This window comes from Camelus dromedarius, chromosome 3 (assembly GCF_036321535.1).
Source record: "Camelus dromedarius isolate mCamDro1 chromosome 3, mCamDro1.pat, whole genome shotgun sequence".
Classification (NCBI taxonomy): Eukaryota; Metazoa; Chordata; class Mammalia; order Artiodactyla; family Camelidae; genus Camelus; species Camelus dromedarius.
Window position 1 is genome coordinate 111,452,093 of NC_087438.1, and position 18,121 is coordinate 111,470,213.

The following is an 18,121-nucleotide window of genomic DNA, read 5'->3' on the forward strand; positions in this document are numbered from 1 at the left end:
TTGCAGAACTCCAAAAGCATCATTACAGTTCCGATTTAATATAGTAGGATTTCTCATTAGCCAACCAATAGAGAATGTCGGCTAATAGAATATGAGATGTGGTCCGTCCATATTTGCGTGATCTGTGTACGGGACTGCTACAATTCTAGGTAGGAAAACTGTACTTAGGACTCAGGTTAGGAGTGAAGGTTTGTTGTTTTTTTTTTAATGGGTATGTTTATGTAAGAATTCACCCTCCAAAGTTCATCATTATAGGCAGAGGTTAAGAACACGGGCTTTCGAATCACACCTGCCTGGGTTCAGATCAGGGCTCAGTTACCTATGAATTGTGTGACCTTGAGCAAGCTACTTACCACCCTTAGCCTCAGTTTCCCCATCTGTGAAATAGGGCCAGGAATTGTATTATATCACATACACTGGATTAAATGAAGGGCTTCATGAAGTCTGGCATGAGGTGCTCCGTAAGAGGCAGCATCTCAGAACGTCAGTCATCACTTTATAGTCTCACCAGCTAAGGGAGACCAAATCAGAGCCCTACATTTTGGTCATATATTTTCAGACAGAAAGATCTTAAAGAGATCTCACTAATTCAGCAAAGGTGTCTCATGGGGTCCAGAGGACAACGGAGGTGGCCCTTCAGTGACCAGGGCTCTGGGCTCCCAACCAGCTCCCAGTCAGAGCAGCTCTGCTTTTATCTGTCTCACGTACTTGTTCCCATGGCATCTTTTTTTTTTTTTTAATGGCTACTTGAAAAGCCACAAAACCACTGATTTAATCTAGCCACCTCATTTCATAGATGAAGACACTGAGGCTCAAAGAGGCTAGGTGACTTTCCCATGCCCTCAGCAGAGGTCTCCTGCCTCCCGGGCCCCTTGGTTCCCACGACCCCCTCCTCTACCCATGATGGATGGAGGCACCTGGATGTGGAAGAGAGAAGGCAACGCTGAACCAGCGATTGAGTTTTCACACAGTTCTTGCAGCCAGTTCCTAGTAGTGCAGATGCCTCTGGAGAAAGAAAATCATCTGTTGTACCCCATCCCCATGGCTCAGTTTGTGCAAGTCCTGGTTTGTGAGTGGCATGAGTTCTATCAAGAAGGCATTTGCCTGGAAGCCCTTTCTTCTCCTGTGTTAGGGAGCCGCTGCCTCACCTCTGCTCCGTGCTGTGGTCACTGACCACCACTCTCTATTAGCATCTTGCAAGACGTACTCACAGGGGTCCTCAGTGAGAGCGCACGAGTGTCCTCAGGTTTCCATCCCTTGTATCAGTGAAACGCCGCCTTCCAGGAGTCACGACTGTGTCCACTCAGTACTCCACCACTGACTCCACCACATTCCGTGCTTTCCAGCCTCTGAACATTGCCTACAGCCACATCTACAGCTCCTACAGGAACTTCGTGGGCCCCCCTCACTTCAAGACCATCTGCAGGCTCCTGGGTTACCAGGGCATCGCTGTGGTCATGGAGGAACTGCTGAAGATCGTCAAGAGCTTGGTAAGGAAGGGCCGTGAGGAGGCCTGGGATGGGCGCAGTGGGGTTGAGACGAATGAGGCCTGCTGTCACTTTTTCCCTGGCCTGGAAAGTCAAGTCCCAGTCTCTTCATCTCTGTCCGTAGGAGTCACCCAGGGAATCGTCTGCCCTTGTCCCTTGATTCCTCTCACCCATAGCTCTGTAACATTTCAGTCCACCTCTGACCTGTGGCTTTGCCTCTCATTTTCTGACCCCGAGCTCACTCTTTTTACTTGCTGACTGCACTCAGCAATCTTGATCTTGACTTTAAGGCCTAGGCATGACTGCTCATACACCTCCCCCACCGCGTGCTGCATTATCTGATTTGAGCATGATAAATCCATGACACACGTGCTGCCGTCCCTCCCCTCAGGCCCCCGGGTGGAGATCTCTGATCACTGTGCTCCTTCCCCTTGGGGTTTCCTGCTGACTGCTGCTCCCAACACTCCACTGGCCCCGACGGAATTCTGTATCCCTTTGCCACCATTCTGTATCCACCCCAAGAAAGGTCACCTGAACCTTCATCTAATTCCCCAGGACACTGCTGCAGCAAGGCTGAAACAGGACTTTCTTGAAATTGGAGATGACAGAAGAGAAATAAAGTAATGCATAACCGTGTCAGGAACAGCAAACAGGATTCACCTGCTAACTCTAGCCTTCTCGCAGCAGCTGTGTAGAACCAGGGGTGGTTATAGGTTGTGAAGCTAAATCTAGAGTTACACAGGAAAATGTGGTAGTTGATTAAAGACGTCTGCTGGGGACACAGGAGGGTTGGGGGTGCCATGTATTTTTCATGCTTATATTAGATAATGTGTCTCAGACTCCACCACTCCGTGGCCTCATTTCATTTTAGCTCTTATTCTGGGTATCATGTAAGTACCCCAACCCCAGGAAGGACCCCATGCCTAGAAACTGCCTTCTTTCAAGTCTGTAAGCCCAAGGGAGTAATGAGACAGCTCCTTTTTCTGTCTTTCAGAGAGAGCCCGTGTTCCCTTATAAAGGGCAATGTGGCTGCCCCCGCCTTTAGGAGATAGCCTGCTTGTCCTCTCCGGGAGCAGTGCCTTACTGTCTTAGGCAGCTCGGGCTGTGGTAACAAATATACCATGGACTGGGCAGCTTAAACAACAGAGGTGTATTGCTCTCAGTTCTGGAGGCTGCAAGTCCAAGATCAGGGTGCCAGCAAGTGCGGCCCCTCCTCCTGCCTCATAGACAGCTGCCTTCTCACCGCACCCTCACGTGGCAGAGACGGAGGTCGTCTCTCTCATCTCTTCATATAAGGGCATTAATCCCATGGTGGCGGCGCCACCCTTGTGACCCAGTTACTTCCCAAAGGCCCCATCTCCAAATACCATCACCTTGGGGGTTAGGGTTTCACCACAGGAATTTGAGGGGAACACATTCGGTCCATAGCATTTACCCACAGGTCTCAACAGAAGCCCGCACACCCTAATAGCCCAGTGTTCAGCCCTGAGAGGTGATGGATTATTTCCCACTTCTTGTGCTCTTTTGTCAGCTCCAAGGCACCATCCTCCAGTACGTAAAAACACTGATCGAAGTCATGCCCAAGATATGCCGCCTGCCCCGACATGAGTACGGCTCCCCAGGTTGGTGATGGTGTGGTGACAGGAAGATAATCGAGACCCATCCCACGGCGGAAGTGGGTTCTGGCCATCTCCCTCGGGGTGTCCGCTTCTCTCCCACGGCAGCGAACTGGCAGAGTGCTGGCTTTGCCTCCTTCCTCTGCCACTAGCCAGAGCACCTTGAACCATTTTTAAACCCTCTGAGCAGCAGTGTCGCCTCCCATCAGTGAGAGTAAATGATGCCCGCCGGGCCTGCCTCGCAGCACTGCTGGGAAGCTGCAAAAGGACGGCAGACGTGAGGACGTCTAAGTCCTGCACGGCGAGGTGTGCTCCTAAAGGTCTTCCTTAGCTCGGCCCCTCTGCCCTTCCTTCCTCCGTTTGCCTGTTTGGAGGAGGTAAAGGGGCATTTCGTAGGTGAGTCAGGGAACAGGAGTTTTTGCCGCTCAGCTCTAGGCGGAGAAATAGTACTTTCCTTCTGTAAAAGTGAAGGCACCTGGGCTGAACTAGGGGCCTGGGGAGGAGGGAAAGGTGGAGATTAGGAGATTGACAGCAGCTGTTTTTCCTAAATACCAAGATGTCAGCGGCTGGGGCAGTGTGAGTTAGAGAAGGAAAGTCGAAAGCTCTGGTTTTCATTCTTGCCCCCCCCCCCTCAGCTGGGTGACTGTGGGCATGCCACTTACCCTCTCTGAGCCTCATCTGAAAATGGGGATAATAGTCGTTGGCTGTATTGTTAAGAGTGGTAAATGAGATACTGCAGACACAGTGCTTGGCAGGAACTTCCCGCCGACCCTCCCCCTTCATCTCCCAGGGATCCTGGAGTTCTTCCACCACCAGCTGAAGGACATCATCGAGTATGCGGAGCTCAAAACCGACGTGTTCCAGAGCCTGCGGGAGGTGGGCAACGCCATCCTGTTCTGCCTGCTTATCGAGCAAGCTCTGGTGAGTCCAAGGGTTCGGCGCGTCCCCGGGCTGGAAGGGACCCCCACCCCCACCGATGCCCCGGGCAGCTCGAGCGCACCCTGCGCCGGGGCCCCGCAGCTTGGCTCCGTGCGCGTCCATGGCGGGCACGCGCTCCTCTGCCTTGCATTTCAGACAGCTCCGGTCGTCCCGCCACGGGAGGAAGCAGGCCCTGAGTCACACTGACCTGGTTCCACCCCAGCCCCACCTCCGCTAGGCTAGCCCGTTGGAGTCTGAGTTTTCCATTCGCCCATTAAACATGTAACAACTCCGGGCTGCCATAGGCCAGGCACTGCGCTGAGGCTGCAGCGGTAGCCGGCCCCCCTCGTGTGGTCTTGCGGGTGAGGGAGGACTTCCCTGAGGAGGTGACCTGGAGAATGGCCAGGAATTCGCCTGGTGGAGAACCCGGGAGAGCTGTGCTAGGCCAAGGGAAGGGCACGGAGAGTTATCTTCGTTTGTTGTGATGGGAGACGGCGGTTCTACCCCGCTGGGAAGTTAAAGCCTCAAAGGAGATAACGCATGTAAAGTGCATACAGTAAGAACTAAATAATTGGTCGGAGTTACCATAACGGGTTAAAGCAAGAGTCTGCGTACTCCCGCCTCTTGGGACCACACAGAACCAGCGTGCTCTCTCTCCCCTCGGCAGTTGGTCTGTTTGTCGGCCCCCGTGGCTTACTCACAGAGGCTGCGTTCCCCACGCCCTTTGGGCTTTGTGTCTGCTCGGGTCCCGTGCGGCATCCACAGGCGGGCCAGCGCTACAGGCGTGGGGTAACTGGTCCAGGGGGAGCAGTGGAAGGGAGGGAGAGGGGTGTTTCATTATCCTCTTCAGGACGCAGCAGGCATGTCCTTCCGCGTCCATCCCTGCCTTCGTCTGTCCACACACACGTTCTGCAAAAGGGTATTGAGAGCCTGCTCCTTGCAGGTGCGGTGCTAAGTGGTGGATAGGTGGCCATGAATAAGAGAGACGAATTATTACCATTTTTATTCTGGAGAGGGAGACGACTGACGAAGTAGACGACCGGAGATGTGAATGCAGATCGTGGCACTTGTGAAAAAATAAACAGGGAAACGGAATAGATGGAGAGTCGGGTGCGGGAAGGCTGTGCGGTTTTTTGGAAAGGATGGAGCTTGATGTCTTTAAGAGAGAGCCCTAGAGAGAGCTGGAGTGAAGAGGCAAAGTAGCCAAGGTGAGGGCTGAGCTGGGAGAGGCAGGTGGCTGCAAGTCCCGGGCCACATGGGACTCGGAGAAAGCCTTAGGGTGCTGGGAGATGGGGGCTGGAGGGGTTGATTTACTTTTTAGTGGCCTTTTGGCTGTTGGGAGAAGAACCAGCTTGAGGATGAGCAAAGGACAAGGTTGTTTGCAGTTGTCCAGTCCCGGGGTCATCTTCGAGGCAGGAGGCACAGGGAGTGGGGCAGGGAAGGGAAGGAACTTGGGAGGAGGTAAGACAATGACAGAGAGAGATAAGAAGGAAGCAGTAAGAGCAAGAAATCATCGTTAAGTCCGAGAGGCTTCCTGCCTTGCTGTGACCTGGAGTGAGCTGGCTCAGTCCACACCTTGGGGTCCCCATCTCTACGACCAGAGATTTGGACCAGCTGCCCTCTCAGACCCTTCCCACCCGAGGATCTCTGACGCACAGTCTGTAGGGAGTAATAGCCTCTCTGTTTCCCCTTAAATGGACTCTGGAGACAGCTAAGTGTTCTTCTCTGTGGTAACAGGGTTTTAACATGGGTCAGCGGACCTGGTTGCTATGGCAACTTAGCCGTCAGAAGTCACAGGGATAGGATACGTAGCAGACACTGCACAGGAGATGTGGAAGTGGGGGAGGGCGGGTCCCTGAGGCCTCAGTTCCTAGTGTCTCTGGTCAGCACCTCCTTTCATGAGCAGCCTCAATTCAGCTTCCCCTGTACAGACCCCAAGAGGCAGACTATGGGTGGGGGTACAAATGGGGCTTCAAGGAAGGGAAAGTTTTGTCTCAGGCATCCCTGCCTGGGCGGTCAGTTGCATATATTACTGAGGACAACAGGACCCTTAGCATCATAGCCCTTCAGAACTGAGAGAGACCACAGCAGTATGTATATCCCAACCCTCTCTATGCATAAGTGAGGAAATGGAGAATCAGAGAGGGCATAACTCGCCTGAGGTCACACAGCACATCAGCAGCAAGGTGGAAGAACAAAAGCGTAGGTTTCCAGGACTAACCTCAGTCTTTGGGGGAATAGGGGCGGGAAGGGGACATAGCAAGAATCAGGGCTCCCCAAAGCTGTGCGCTCTGCTTTCTACCTCGACAGCTGGGGAAATCCCCAAGCTGAGACAGTGCTTTCTGAGGTTAGAATGAGGCATGAGCTTTTTTGGAGCTTTTTAGTTTATGGAGCTGGAAGTAAACAAATTTTTAAATAATACATCGATTGTTCTTATTAAATAGGAGCACTAATAACAAAAAATGAAAGGAAGAGGGAGGAAAGAAGGGAGGGAGGGGGGAAGGCGCTCACCTTAATGTTCATCCATAGAGGAGGAAGGGTGATTTAAACGGGAACGTCCATCCTGTAGAGGACCGTGAGACAGTTGAATAAAGTGTGAAGGTGGCTTTGTGCATACAACACAGGAAATGGTGAAAGACATAATATTGAGTGAAAAAAAAGTGAGTTTCAAGACAAGACACACCTTATGATGGCACACAAATGAAATAAACAAGCAAAATAACTCTATTGAAGAAAAAGCTAGGAAAAAGCATACCAAGTAGCTCAGTGATTTTCTCTGGTTACCTCTAGTTCCAAGAGCCAGGATCAGAGGTCATCAGGGACTTTGCCTTCTCTGGAATGTCTAATTTTTTTTTACAAGGAAAATATATTCATGTATTATCATTGAACTAAAAGTTAATTTAAAGAACGCAAATAGTACATTATGGTTTCAGAAAACTGGAAGGATACTGAAAAGTAGGAAATGAGAGGTCTTGTCTCTTGTGTTGTCTTTTTCTAATAGATCTGCAGAGTTTTTCCAGTTGTAGGTTCCTTATTGGTATACGTGCTACAGACACCTTCTCTTATTCTGTGGCTTATCTTTTTTTTTTTAACAGAGATTATTAATGTATCATTAAATTTGTAAGTGGAGGGAATACAAATTGAGTAGATTGATCACTTGGACAAAGATAGAGTTTCTTCTTTAAGTTGGGTGCTTATGAAAAATTAAGGCTGCAGTATCAGTACAGAAGGCCATACACCTGTGGGGTGGACTATTTGCTCAGTGTTTTTAATGAAGGTCTAACAGACATACAGTAACACAGTTTATCCTTGAACAACATAGGGGTTAGAGGTGCCCACACTCTGTACAACTGAAAGTCTGTGTGTAACTTTACAGTGGGCCCTCCAAATCCATCCTCCCACACCCACAGTTCCAATCTGCAATTTCACCCAACTGCAGATCTTGTAGTACTGTAAGATTTACTACTGGAAAATATCCGTGAGTAAGGGGACTTGCACAGTTCAAACCCCGTGTTGTTCAAAGGTCAACTGTGTATGGAATATGCAGGATTCTCACTGTACAGACTATGTGAATTGCCCATTTTGCTGTGGATTGGAGTTTGGATTGTTTACAGTTTGATACCGTTACGAGTAAAGATATAATGGTGGATGTATGCTCTCATTTTTGGTGGGTAAATACCTAGTAGTGGAAAGGCTGGATCGATGTGTAGACATGTTTAGCTTCAGTAGATCCTGCCAAGCATTTTTACAAGGTGGTTGTACCGACATACATACTCCTGTTCAGCAATGCATGAGAGTTTTAATTTGTTCACGTCCTCATGAACAGTTGGATTTGCCTGTCTTTTCAATCATAGCCATTCTGGTGGATGTGTTGTGATACCTCATTACGGTTTTGATTTCCCTGATGGCTAATGATGGTGGGCCTCCTTCCATATGGTAATGCCATTTGGGCAGCCTCTCCTGTGAAACGTTGTTCGATGTTTTTGCCTGTTTTATTAACTGAGTTATTTTTTCCTTATTGATTTCTAGTTATCTTTTCCTTATTAATGTATGTATTGTGGATACATATAGATACATTTCTGGGGTATGTTTTCTAATGAGCAGAAGTTCTTAAGGTTTTTTTTCTTTTCTGTATGGTTGATGCTCCTGTGACCCATGTAAGCAATTTTTATCCGACTCTTTAAGTCATGAAGATGTTATTTTCTAAAAGTTCTTAGGGTCTAGCCTTTCCAGGCGTTAACCAGACCTTGAAGTCTGTTATTATTTGCCTGGATTGATGTTTGTGGTGAGTGGGAGGCAGAAATCCAATTTTATTTCTATCCAAGTTGTTCCAGTGTCACTGATTGAAAAGCCCTCGTCCTCCCCGCTCTGCGGTGGTGGTGCTGTGTCTTTCATTTATCAAGTGTCCGCACAGTGCTGGCAGTGGTAGACTCTTATTAAAAATGCTTGTTGAATCAAATCTGAAATGGGCCACCATTTGTTAGGTATCTATTTATAAATCTTTGGTGTTTTCAAAAGAACTTCTGTCATTAACAACTATTATTCTGTCTAGTACTTTTTACCTTGAGAAATCATAAAGGAAAAATTCCACAATCACCAAGTTTTTGTTCAAATTTTGTGTAGTTTTCTCCCCTCCTCTCCTCCTCTCTCCTCTCCTGCACATTGTTTGTTATGCCCACACACACCAGGAGAGGGCCCTGCTCATTCAAGTGAGCGAGGGAGGGCCTTAGTGCTTGCCAAAGAGACAGCCCTTCTGTCTGCCTTTCGCTGCAGGGCCTCCTGCCCAGCACTTGGGAGTGTTCCCTGCCTTTGGCCCTGCTGTTGATTTATTTCTTCCTCCTTATAGTTGAGTGAGCCATAGTCATACTGGCTGGTCATGAGAGCGTTACTTACCTTTGCAGGAGGTGAGGAGAGTTCAGGCCCAAACTCACAGAATCTAGGGCAGGTCAGATCCAGGAGAGCTGTTGGAGGCTGCCCAGGGCCAGTGCCTGGACCTCGGCACCATGGACACTTTGGGTCAGAGACTCCCGGTTGTTGAGGCCTGTCCATGCACTGCAGGATATTGTGCAGCATCTGTGTGTGGGCTCTCCCCCTCCAGGGCAGCAGCACCTCCCAATTGTTAACAGCCACAAATGTCTCCAGATGCTGCCTGATACTCCTTTGCAGGACAGAACTTCCACCTGTTGAGAACCACTGATCTGCTGCAATCCCACATCTTGCAGATGGGAAACTGAGGCTTGAAGGAAGAGATGATTTTCTCAGAGCTACAACTAGTGCAGGAATTGAGACGAGAACCCAAGATCCCAATGGTTCACTTACTCGGCGCCAGAGAGCTGGCTGCTTCGCTGAGCTGTACTGATTTCTCTGTTGGCTTTTTTTTTTTTTTTTAATTGAAGTATAGTCAGTTACAGTGTGTCAATTTCTGGTGTACAGCACAGTGTCCCAGTCATGCATATACATACATATATTCATTTTCATATACGTTTTCATTAAAGGTTAATACAAGATATTAAATATAGTTCCCTGTGCTATACAGAAGAAATTTGTTTTCTGCCTATTTTTATATACAGTGGTTAACATTTGCAAGTCTCAAACTCCCAAATTTATCCCTTCCCACCCCCTTCCCCTAGTAACCATAAATTGTTTACTATATCTGCGAGTCTGTTTTGTGGATGAGTTCATAGTGTCCTTTTTCTTTTCTTTTTTTTTTAGATTCCACATATGAGTGATATAGTATTTTTCTTTCTCTTTCTGGCTTACTTCACTTAGAATGACAATCTCTAGGTCTATCCATGTTGCTGCATGGCATTATTTTATTCTTTTTTATGGATGAGTAGTATTCCATTGTATAAATAGACCACGACTTCTTTATCTAGTCATCTGTCGATAGACATTTAAGTTGTTTCCATGTCTTGGCTATTGTATATAGCACTGCTATGAACATTGGGGTGCATGAATGTTTTCAAATTGGAGTTCCCTTCAGATATATACCCAGGAGTGGAATGCTGGATCATATGGTAAGTCTATTTTTAGTTTTTTGAGGAATCTCCATGATGTTTTCCATAATGGCTGCACCAAACTACATTCCCACCAGCAGTGTGGGACGATTCCCTTTTCTCCACACCCTCTACAGCATTTATTGTTCATGGACTTTTTAATGATGGCCACTCTGAGTGGTGTGAGGTGATACCTCATTGCAGTTTTAATTTGCATTTCTCTGATAATTAGCAATTTGAGCATTTTTTCCTATGCCTATTGGCCATTTGTATGTTTTCATTGGAGAATTGCTTGTTTAGGTCTTCTGCCCATTTTTGGATTGGGTTGTTTGTTTTTTGTTATTAAGTTGTATGAGCTGTTTATATATTCTGGAAATTAAACCTTTGTCAGTCGCATCATTTGCAAATATTTTCTCCCATTCCATAGGTTGTCTTTTTGTTTTGCTTATGGTTTCCTTTGCTGTGCAAAAGCTTATAAGTTTAATTAGATCCCATTTGTTTATTTTTGCTTTTATTTCTATTGCCTGGATAGACTGCCCTAGGAGAACATTGCTAAGACTTATGTTAGAGAATGTTTTGCCTATGTTTTCTTCATGTCTTGTCTTATATTTAAGACTTTAAGCCATTTTGAGTTTATTTTTGTGTATGGAGTGAGGGAATGTTCTAACTTCACTGATTTACATGAGGCTGTCCAGTTTTTCCCAACATCACTTGCTGAAGAGACTGTCTATTCTCCATTGTATATTCTTGCCTCCTTTGTCAAAGATTAATTGACTGTAGGTCTGTGGGTTTATTTCTGGGCTCTCTATTCTATTCCATTGATCCATTTGTCTGTTTTTATGCCAATACCACACTGTTGTGATTACTGTAGCTCTGTAGTATTGTCTGAAGTCTGGAAGGGTTATTCCTCCAGCTTTGTTCTTTTTCTTCAGTATTGCTTTGGCAATTCTGGGGTTTTGTGATTCTATATAGATTTTCGGGTTATTTGTTCTAGTTCTATGAAAAGTGTCATGGGTAATTTGATGGGGATCACATTAAATCTGTAGATTGCCTTGCATAGTAAGGCCATTTTAACAATATTGATTCTTCCAATCCAAGAATATGGGATATCTTTCCATTTCTTTAAGTCTTCTTTAATTTCCTCAGTCAGTGTTTTGTAGTTCTGTGTGTGCAAGTCTTTCACCTCCTTGGTCAGATTTATTCCTAAGTGTTTTACTGTTTTGGATTCAATTTTAAAAGGGATTGTTTCTTTACTTTCTTTTCCTGATATTTCATTGTTAGTGTAAAGAAATAGAACTAATTTCTGTTAATCTTGTAACCTGCTACCTTGCCAAATTCTTTAATCAGCTCTAGTAGTTTTTGTGTGGAGCTTTTAGGGTTTTCTATATATAGTATCATATCATCTGCGTATAGTGACAATTTTACCTCTTCTTTTCCAATTTGGACCCATTTTATTTCTTTTTCTTGCCTGATGGCTGTGGACTTCTAAAACTATGTTGAATAGGAGTGGTGACAGTGGGCATCCTTGTCTTGTCCCAGATTTTAGTGGGAAGCTTTTGAGTTTTTCACCGTTGAGTACTACACTGGCTGTAGGTTTGTCATAAGTAGCTTTTATTATGTTGAGATATGTTCCCTTTATACCCACTTTGGTGAGAGTTTTTGTCATAAATGGATGTTGAATTTTATCAAATGCTTTTTCTGCATCTATTGAGGTGATCATGTGATTTTTGCCCTTTCTCTTGTAGATGTGGTGTATATCACGCTGATTTGCATATGCTGAACCATCCTTGTGTCCCTGGGATGAATCCATCTTGATCATGGTGTATGATCTTTTTTATGTGTTGTTAGATTCTGTTTGCTAATATTTTGTTGAGGATTTTTGCTTCTGTGTTCATCAGTGATATTGGTCTGTAATTTTCTTTTTTGGTAGTATCTTTGTCTGGTTTTGGTATCAGGGTGATGGTGGGTTCATAGAATGTGTTTGGGAGTATTCCCTCCTTTTCAGTCTTTTGGAAGAGTTTGAGAAGAATCAGTTCTTCACTACAGGATCCACTACAACTGAGTGAAAAGTGGCACTGAACAAGCCCTGATGTGTGGAACACAGTGGAAAGGGTGGGAAATGGGAAAGACTTCCCAGGAGAGGGTTGTTTTTGTAACCTCAGCACCCACTGTCTCTCTCTCTGTTAAAAACGGAGATTAGCAAAAGTTAGAGGAGTCCTAAGACTGCTGGCTCCACATGGAGACTTTCTGATTAAAGTTGTCAGAAAGATGAATAGGAAACTGAAAATGGAAATACATACTCAAGGTGACTCACTATTACAAAATTCCATTGCCCTGTACCTCAAATTCCACTTTTTGGAAAACGCCGACCTTGGAAGACACTGACACGCACTTGGAGGGAAGGAAAATCTACTTTCTAGGTCAGTGTTTTGGCTGTAGATCTCTCCCAGTTGACCAGACTTGATCCTATCCAAATAATAATTCATTTTCCCCTTGACAGTTTAGGGGGTAGGGGAAGGGGTGGAGGTGAGACTTAGTCATATGTGGCATTATTCAAGGGAGGGAGAAGACCACACACACACACAGAATCAGATTAAGATTGAATTACTGGTTTATTCAGCCGGGGCTACGGAGGTCCTCCTGGAAGTGAGGGGCCCACGGAGCAGGAGCAGATGGAATGTGCCTCATGTGAGCTTGCCCCTGCTCCTGGAGTCCCCACTGCGGGGCTGGAAGCTGCAGCTCGTACTTTCTGTGCCAAGGAGGGGTGTGGTGGACATGGGAAGCCTAGGTTGATGACTGCCCCACAGGCCGTGTATCCTTGGGGCTTAACATCAGTGTGCAGGAAACAGTTACCCTGACCATCTGTGTGCGTCCATGTAAGGAAATGTATAGACCGCTGTGCTCTCTGGTCAGGGGCTGTCCCCCTGCCTCCCCACCTCCCACCGGAAAGCGAGGGTGGGGATTCCTGGGGGTGCCCCACCTCTGGTTTTGCAGCTCATTTCTCCCCATGCACTCAACAAAGACAAAAACATAATTTATTCGTGTTAGTGTTCCTGTCTTTTTGTTGCCTCAAAACTTAGAATGTTATTTCAGAAAATACTGTGTTGAGAATGGTTTGATGATTCCTCTTAGGAAGTCAGCTAACACTGGCAGGTGGTTTTTCACCCAGAAGCAGAGCCTAGAGGTAGCGCCTAATGCTGTTCTACGTGAATCTGAAATGCGTAGGGGCACACGACCCTGTTTTTGTAATCAGGTGTTCTGAGTCTGTGTGGTACCCGTTAGCCGAGAGAAACCAAGTTCCCAGTTAGCCTCATGCAGTGTGTGAGTTGGGAACATGAGGTTCTGTGCTCTTCTGTGGAGAACCCTCGTAGTTCATCAGGAAGTTTCAAGACTGAAAGCAATCCAAAAATAAAATACTCATCCCTTGAAGAGTTTTTATGTAGGTTCCTTATAGTAAAGTATTTTTGCATCCTCACTCCAAAAACTTCTTCTCTTTTATTCTATTGACAAAGGGCAGTTTTACACTAGCTTTTTTTTTCCCTAAGTCTATTCTTTTAGAACAATTTCAGGTTCACAACAGAATTGAGCAGAAAATACAGAGTTGGCACATAGCCCTCCCCACCCACACGTGTATACTCCCCTACCCTCAGCCTCCCTCATCAGTGTGGCTTATTCAGTACAGTTGATGAACCAACATGGGCACATTATTATCAACCAAAGTCCATGGTTTACATTGGGTTCACTCTTGGTGTTGTATATTCTATGGGTTTTGACGAATGCATAATGACATATAGCCATCACTATAGTATCATACAGAATAATTTTTATTGCTTTTGTCTATTTACTTATTTTTATTGAAGTTGAATCACTTTACAATGTTGTGGTAGTTTCTGGTGTACAGCATAGTGATTCAGATATATATATTTCATATCTATATATATAGATATATATATTCCTTTCCCTTTTCTTTTTCATTCTAGGTTATTACAAGTTATTGAATATAGTTCCCTGTGCTATACAGTAGGAACTTGTTGTTTATCTATTTTATATATAATAATTTGTATCTGCAAATCCCAAACTTCAAATTTATCCCTCTCCCGCCCTCACTCCTGTAACCATAAGTTTGTTTTTTACATCTTTGAGTCTTTCTGTTTTGTGAATAAGTTCATATTTGTCATTTTTTTAGATTCCACATATAAGTGACACCATATGGTATTTGTCTTTCTCTTTCTGACTTACTTCACTTAGTATGATAATCTGTTTTAAGTCCATCCATGCTCCTGCAGATGGCATTATTTCATTCTTTTTTAGGGTTGTGTAGTATTCTATTGTATGTGTATACCATGTCTTCTTTATCCAGTCATCACAGTAGCTCTTGGTTCCTACTGATTATAATGACTACTTCTCTCAGAACTGTAATACGTTAGTCCTAAGCAATAGGAGTGGTAAGCATTAGTGTGGCACTTGGTAAGTGTAGAAGTTCCCAAATAGCAGTTGTCTCCTCCCAGAGAGGATCCTGTGCAGAAGCAGGAGCACTCGGCTGCTCGCAAAGGAGAGAAGCATTGAAGCACTTCTGGGTGGGGCAATTGCTTCGTCCTCACACTTTAGAAAATACATCACGGTTGGATCCTGGTTCCCCTCGGGAAAAAAAAAAAAAAGGTTATAAAAGAAACATCTTAGGAACAACTGAGGACATTTTAGTACATTATATGATGACCAAGAATTTATTTAATGTAGACGGTCATAATACTGAGGTTACGTAGGAAGATGTCCTTGCTTTCAGGAGTTGTGTGCTGAAGCGTTTAAGGCTGAGTAATGCAATGGCTTCAACTTACCTTCAGGTGATTCAGTAAATCAGGGAGAGTTAAGCAGATACGGCAAAATGCTCATTGTGACTCTACATCAAGGGTATAAGTGTATTATTGGTTCTTTCAAATGTTATGTATGTTTCACATTTTTCATAACACAAACTTGAGGGGTGTAAAAGAAACTGCATCATGGAATCTAGGAAGTTGAGAAGGAAAAGGGTCACTGAGCAGACAAGGTCATGATGTATAAGGAGGAGGAAAAGTTATTAGGGTTTATTTTTTTTCTGGCTACTTCTGCTGGTTGGTGAGATTTATTCTTAGTAACATATGCCCCAGAGGTACTTCTGACCTCATTTTTTAATTTATAGAGGCATCTGCTAGTGCCTGACTCAGCCACAACTCTCAAGCTGCCCAGCTGTTTGATCTGTGAGCAGGAAGTCTCCATTCAGGATCACGGAAAGGCAGGTCGGGGCAAGCTGGCCAGTCCAAATTAGAAGGCGGCCACTCCAGAAGTCTGGATTGATTGTCCCGATACATATTCCCATAGCCCCCATGCAATCCGTAGTTAAAGCCTTTACCAGAACCGCCCATTTTGCCTGTTTCCCTCCTCATCTTGGTGAGGACCGTGCAACCAGTCTGCCTGACTTACTGCTGTATCCCCAGCACCTTGCAGAGAGACAGGTGTGTGACAGATGACTGCTATTCACTGAGCGCGCAAGTGAGTGAGTGAATGAATGAATGAATGAACCAACAAAGAAGGAACAATTTAATGTCTGCTCAGGCTATATCCTAGTCAGAATGACAGTGCTGAGAATTTGGCACCTCCCTGTTTGGTCTCTAGATAATATGATACCCGTGTTGTCTGTGTTCCTCTCTGTGACCTTTCATGTCTGGTAAAAGGCAGGTCCTGAATAAGGCTGGTCCCTCTGAGGGGACGGATCAGTGTTTGCATGCGCTGTGAAACGCTGCTCTGACTGTCCTTCAGGGGTGCCCTGGGCTGAAACTGGCTTAGACAGCTCAACCTGCTGACAGCTTGGTGGGGGATCTGAATGAATAGGACTCTGATCAGTTTTTTAAAAGTTTTTCACTGTAGACTAAAGGGGCTTGGAAAACTCGTAGAAGGTGCATCTGGCTGGGGCTTTGTGGGATAAGTAAGTATGAGTGGAGAACTGTGGTTTGGGAGGTTGCCAAAGAAGGAATTGATAGGGATCAATGAGTGGTCCAGTTATTTACCCTGGAATCAAACCAGCAGAGCTTCAAAAATTAGTTACCTGCAAAGAAATTATTTACACAAATTCAGGGTAGAGGTAACCTCTGGAGTTTGGGTACCAGGTTTCAGTAATTTCCATTTTTTCAGCTAGAAAATGGTGCAAGACTTGTCATTCTTCAAACAGCATAGATAAGTCACTTTTTTTTTTTTTTAGGTTTAAAGAATGTTAGTTGCTACGACCAAAACCCAGTAAATAAAGCAACAAAGGATGCAATCCTCTCAGATAGGAGTGAGGCTAAAATATTTCTCAGGTAGTGAGATTTTTAAGTAATTTCCTCCTGTTTCTGTTTTTAATAGTGCGTTTTTCATATAGTGTATGTATGATGGTGGGGGCGGGTGGCTATTTCAAGCTCCCCAAGGCTTTGGCCGCATGGGCTGCTATGGAAGAGCAATGGGTGTGAATGTGACATGGCCCTGGGTCTCAGTGTCAGCCCTGCTGCTTCCTTATCGCTGTTTGGACCCGGTGAAGACACTCCATCTGCCCAAGAGTCTCAGTGTCCTCACACACAGGGCATAAAGCAGACAGCGGGTACAAAGAACCTGGCACACAGTCTAAGGAAGGACCCTTAGAGACTGTTTCATCCAACCTGTTCATTTTGTTTCATTTAAATTATTTTTAATTGCACGTGATAGATCAAGCAATGCACATGAGCTTGTGATGGAAAACATCATTCTGGGCTCTGCTGCACCTCTCCCCACCTGCACCCCGATCCCAAGGCAACCTGTCCTCATCATTTCTGTCACTAGTTCTGCTAGTTGTTCTCTCCGTGTCGATTCATAATATGAAGTTAGCCTCAGTTTCCTAATTAGCAACTTTATACAGTAGTTATGGGCTCCCTGGTTGGAAAGAGGAGATTTTAGCTCGTTGACATCTCTCTTGTCTCTTCTTCTCAACATTTGACTCTATTTTGTGTTACTTCTACTGTTTCCTCTTGTCATCAGAGATGATATACTTACGGATCTGTTGCTTCTTTTGGTAACATTTGGCTTCTTTTTGTTTAGTATCTTCACTCTTTTCCTTAAAAGCTGTGGAAACTTACATTCCTAACCTCTTCTCCTGACACTTTACGTCCTACCTCCTGTCAGCTGCACTTTTACTTTTATATCATCCCAGCTGTGTTTTTGGTAACGTACGTATTTTGTTCTGCGTTTGTAATTTGTCCTGAAGTGTAGCCTAAAACAAAAAACAAAAACAAGTATTATTTACTGATCAAACCTATGCAGATATTGTTCCTTGCTGGACCAAGTGTGATGCCAGGATTTTCTTTTCTTCTCTCTGATTCCAGCGCCAAAATCCCCAAGTCCCCTTAGTTTCAAGTTAAGAAGAATTAGTTACTTGCAGAGATTTTTTTCAGATTAATTTTTTGAAGTAATATATGTTTAATGTAAAAAAAAATTAGTATATACATACAAGTAGGAGGAAAAAAAACAGGGAGGGGGAGAGAGAGAGAGACGATAAAAAACACCTGAAAATCCCACTTCATGGAGCATCGCTTAGGAACACATCCCATAGCTCATAGAGTGATCAGTAATGTTGTAGAGAAAACACCTCCCTTAGTGATAAGGGGAAGCGTCCCGGCCTACATAAGAAAACCCAAAACAGGAGAGATTCTGTCCTAGGTCTCAGTTCCCGTACCTGTCACAGACATTCAACTTCCATTCCACATACTTCGTGCCTGGCAGATACCAGATGCTCACTGTGCTTACTCCTGGGCATGAAATATGATCAAAAATAAACAATGTCGCTGGCTTCATGGTTACATTCCAGTAGGGGGAGACAGATATTAATCGAATAGGCACATGCAGGCATATGTAATAGAGAGTGAGTTCAAATGATGAAAAGGCAAAGAGGAAACAGCAAAGGAACCCTGCACGAGCAGGGAGGTGTTGAAGGGTCAAGGAAGTCTCCCTGGAAGAAATGATGCTTGAATGGAGATGGCGGAGATTCGAGGAAGAGTGGAAATTGATTAAGCAAAGGGGATGGGGGAATGACAGGTTAGGGAACATTACAGAGAGAAGGCAAAAT

At 45.1% G+C, this 18,121-nt stretch overlaps 1 protein-coding gene across 3 annotated transcripts in view; it reads left to right on the plus strand.

The window, feature by feature from the left end:
- CYFIP2 (cytoplasmic FMR1 interacting protein 2) overlaps window positions 1-18,121 on the plus strand; it is a 108,357-nt gene that overhangs the window by 73,098 nt on the left and 17,138 nt on the right. For all 3 annotated transcript variants that reach the window (XM_031449411.2, XM_064484491.1, XM_064484490.1), the window contains exons 24-26: window positions 1,347-1,490; window positions 3,019-3,109; window positions 3,894-4,024. In XM_031449411.2, the coding sequence (XP_031305271.1) occupies window positions 1,347-1,490; window positions 3,019-3,109; window positions 3,894-4,024 (366 nt within the window). The remainder of the gene's footprint in view (window positions 1-1,346; window positions 1,491-3,018; window positions 3,110-3,893; window positions 4,025-18,121) is intronic.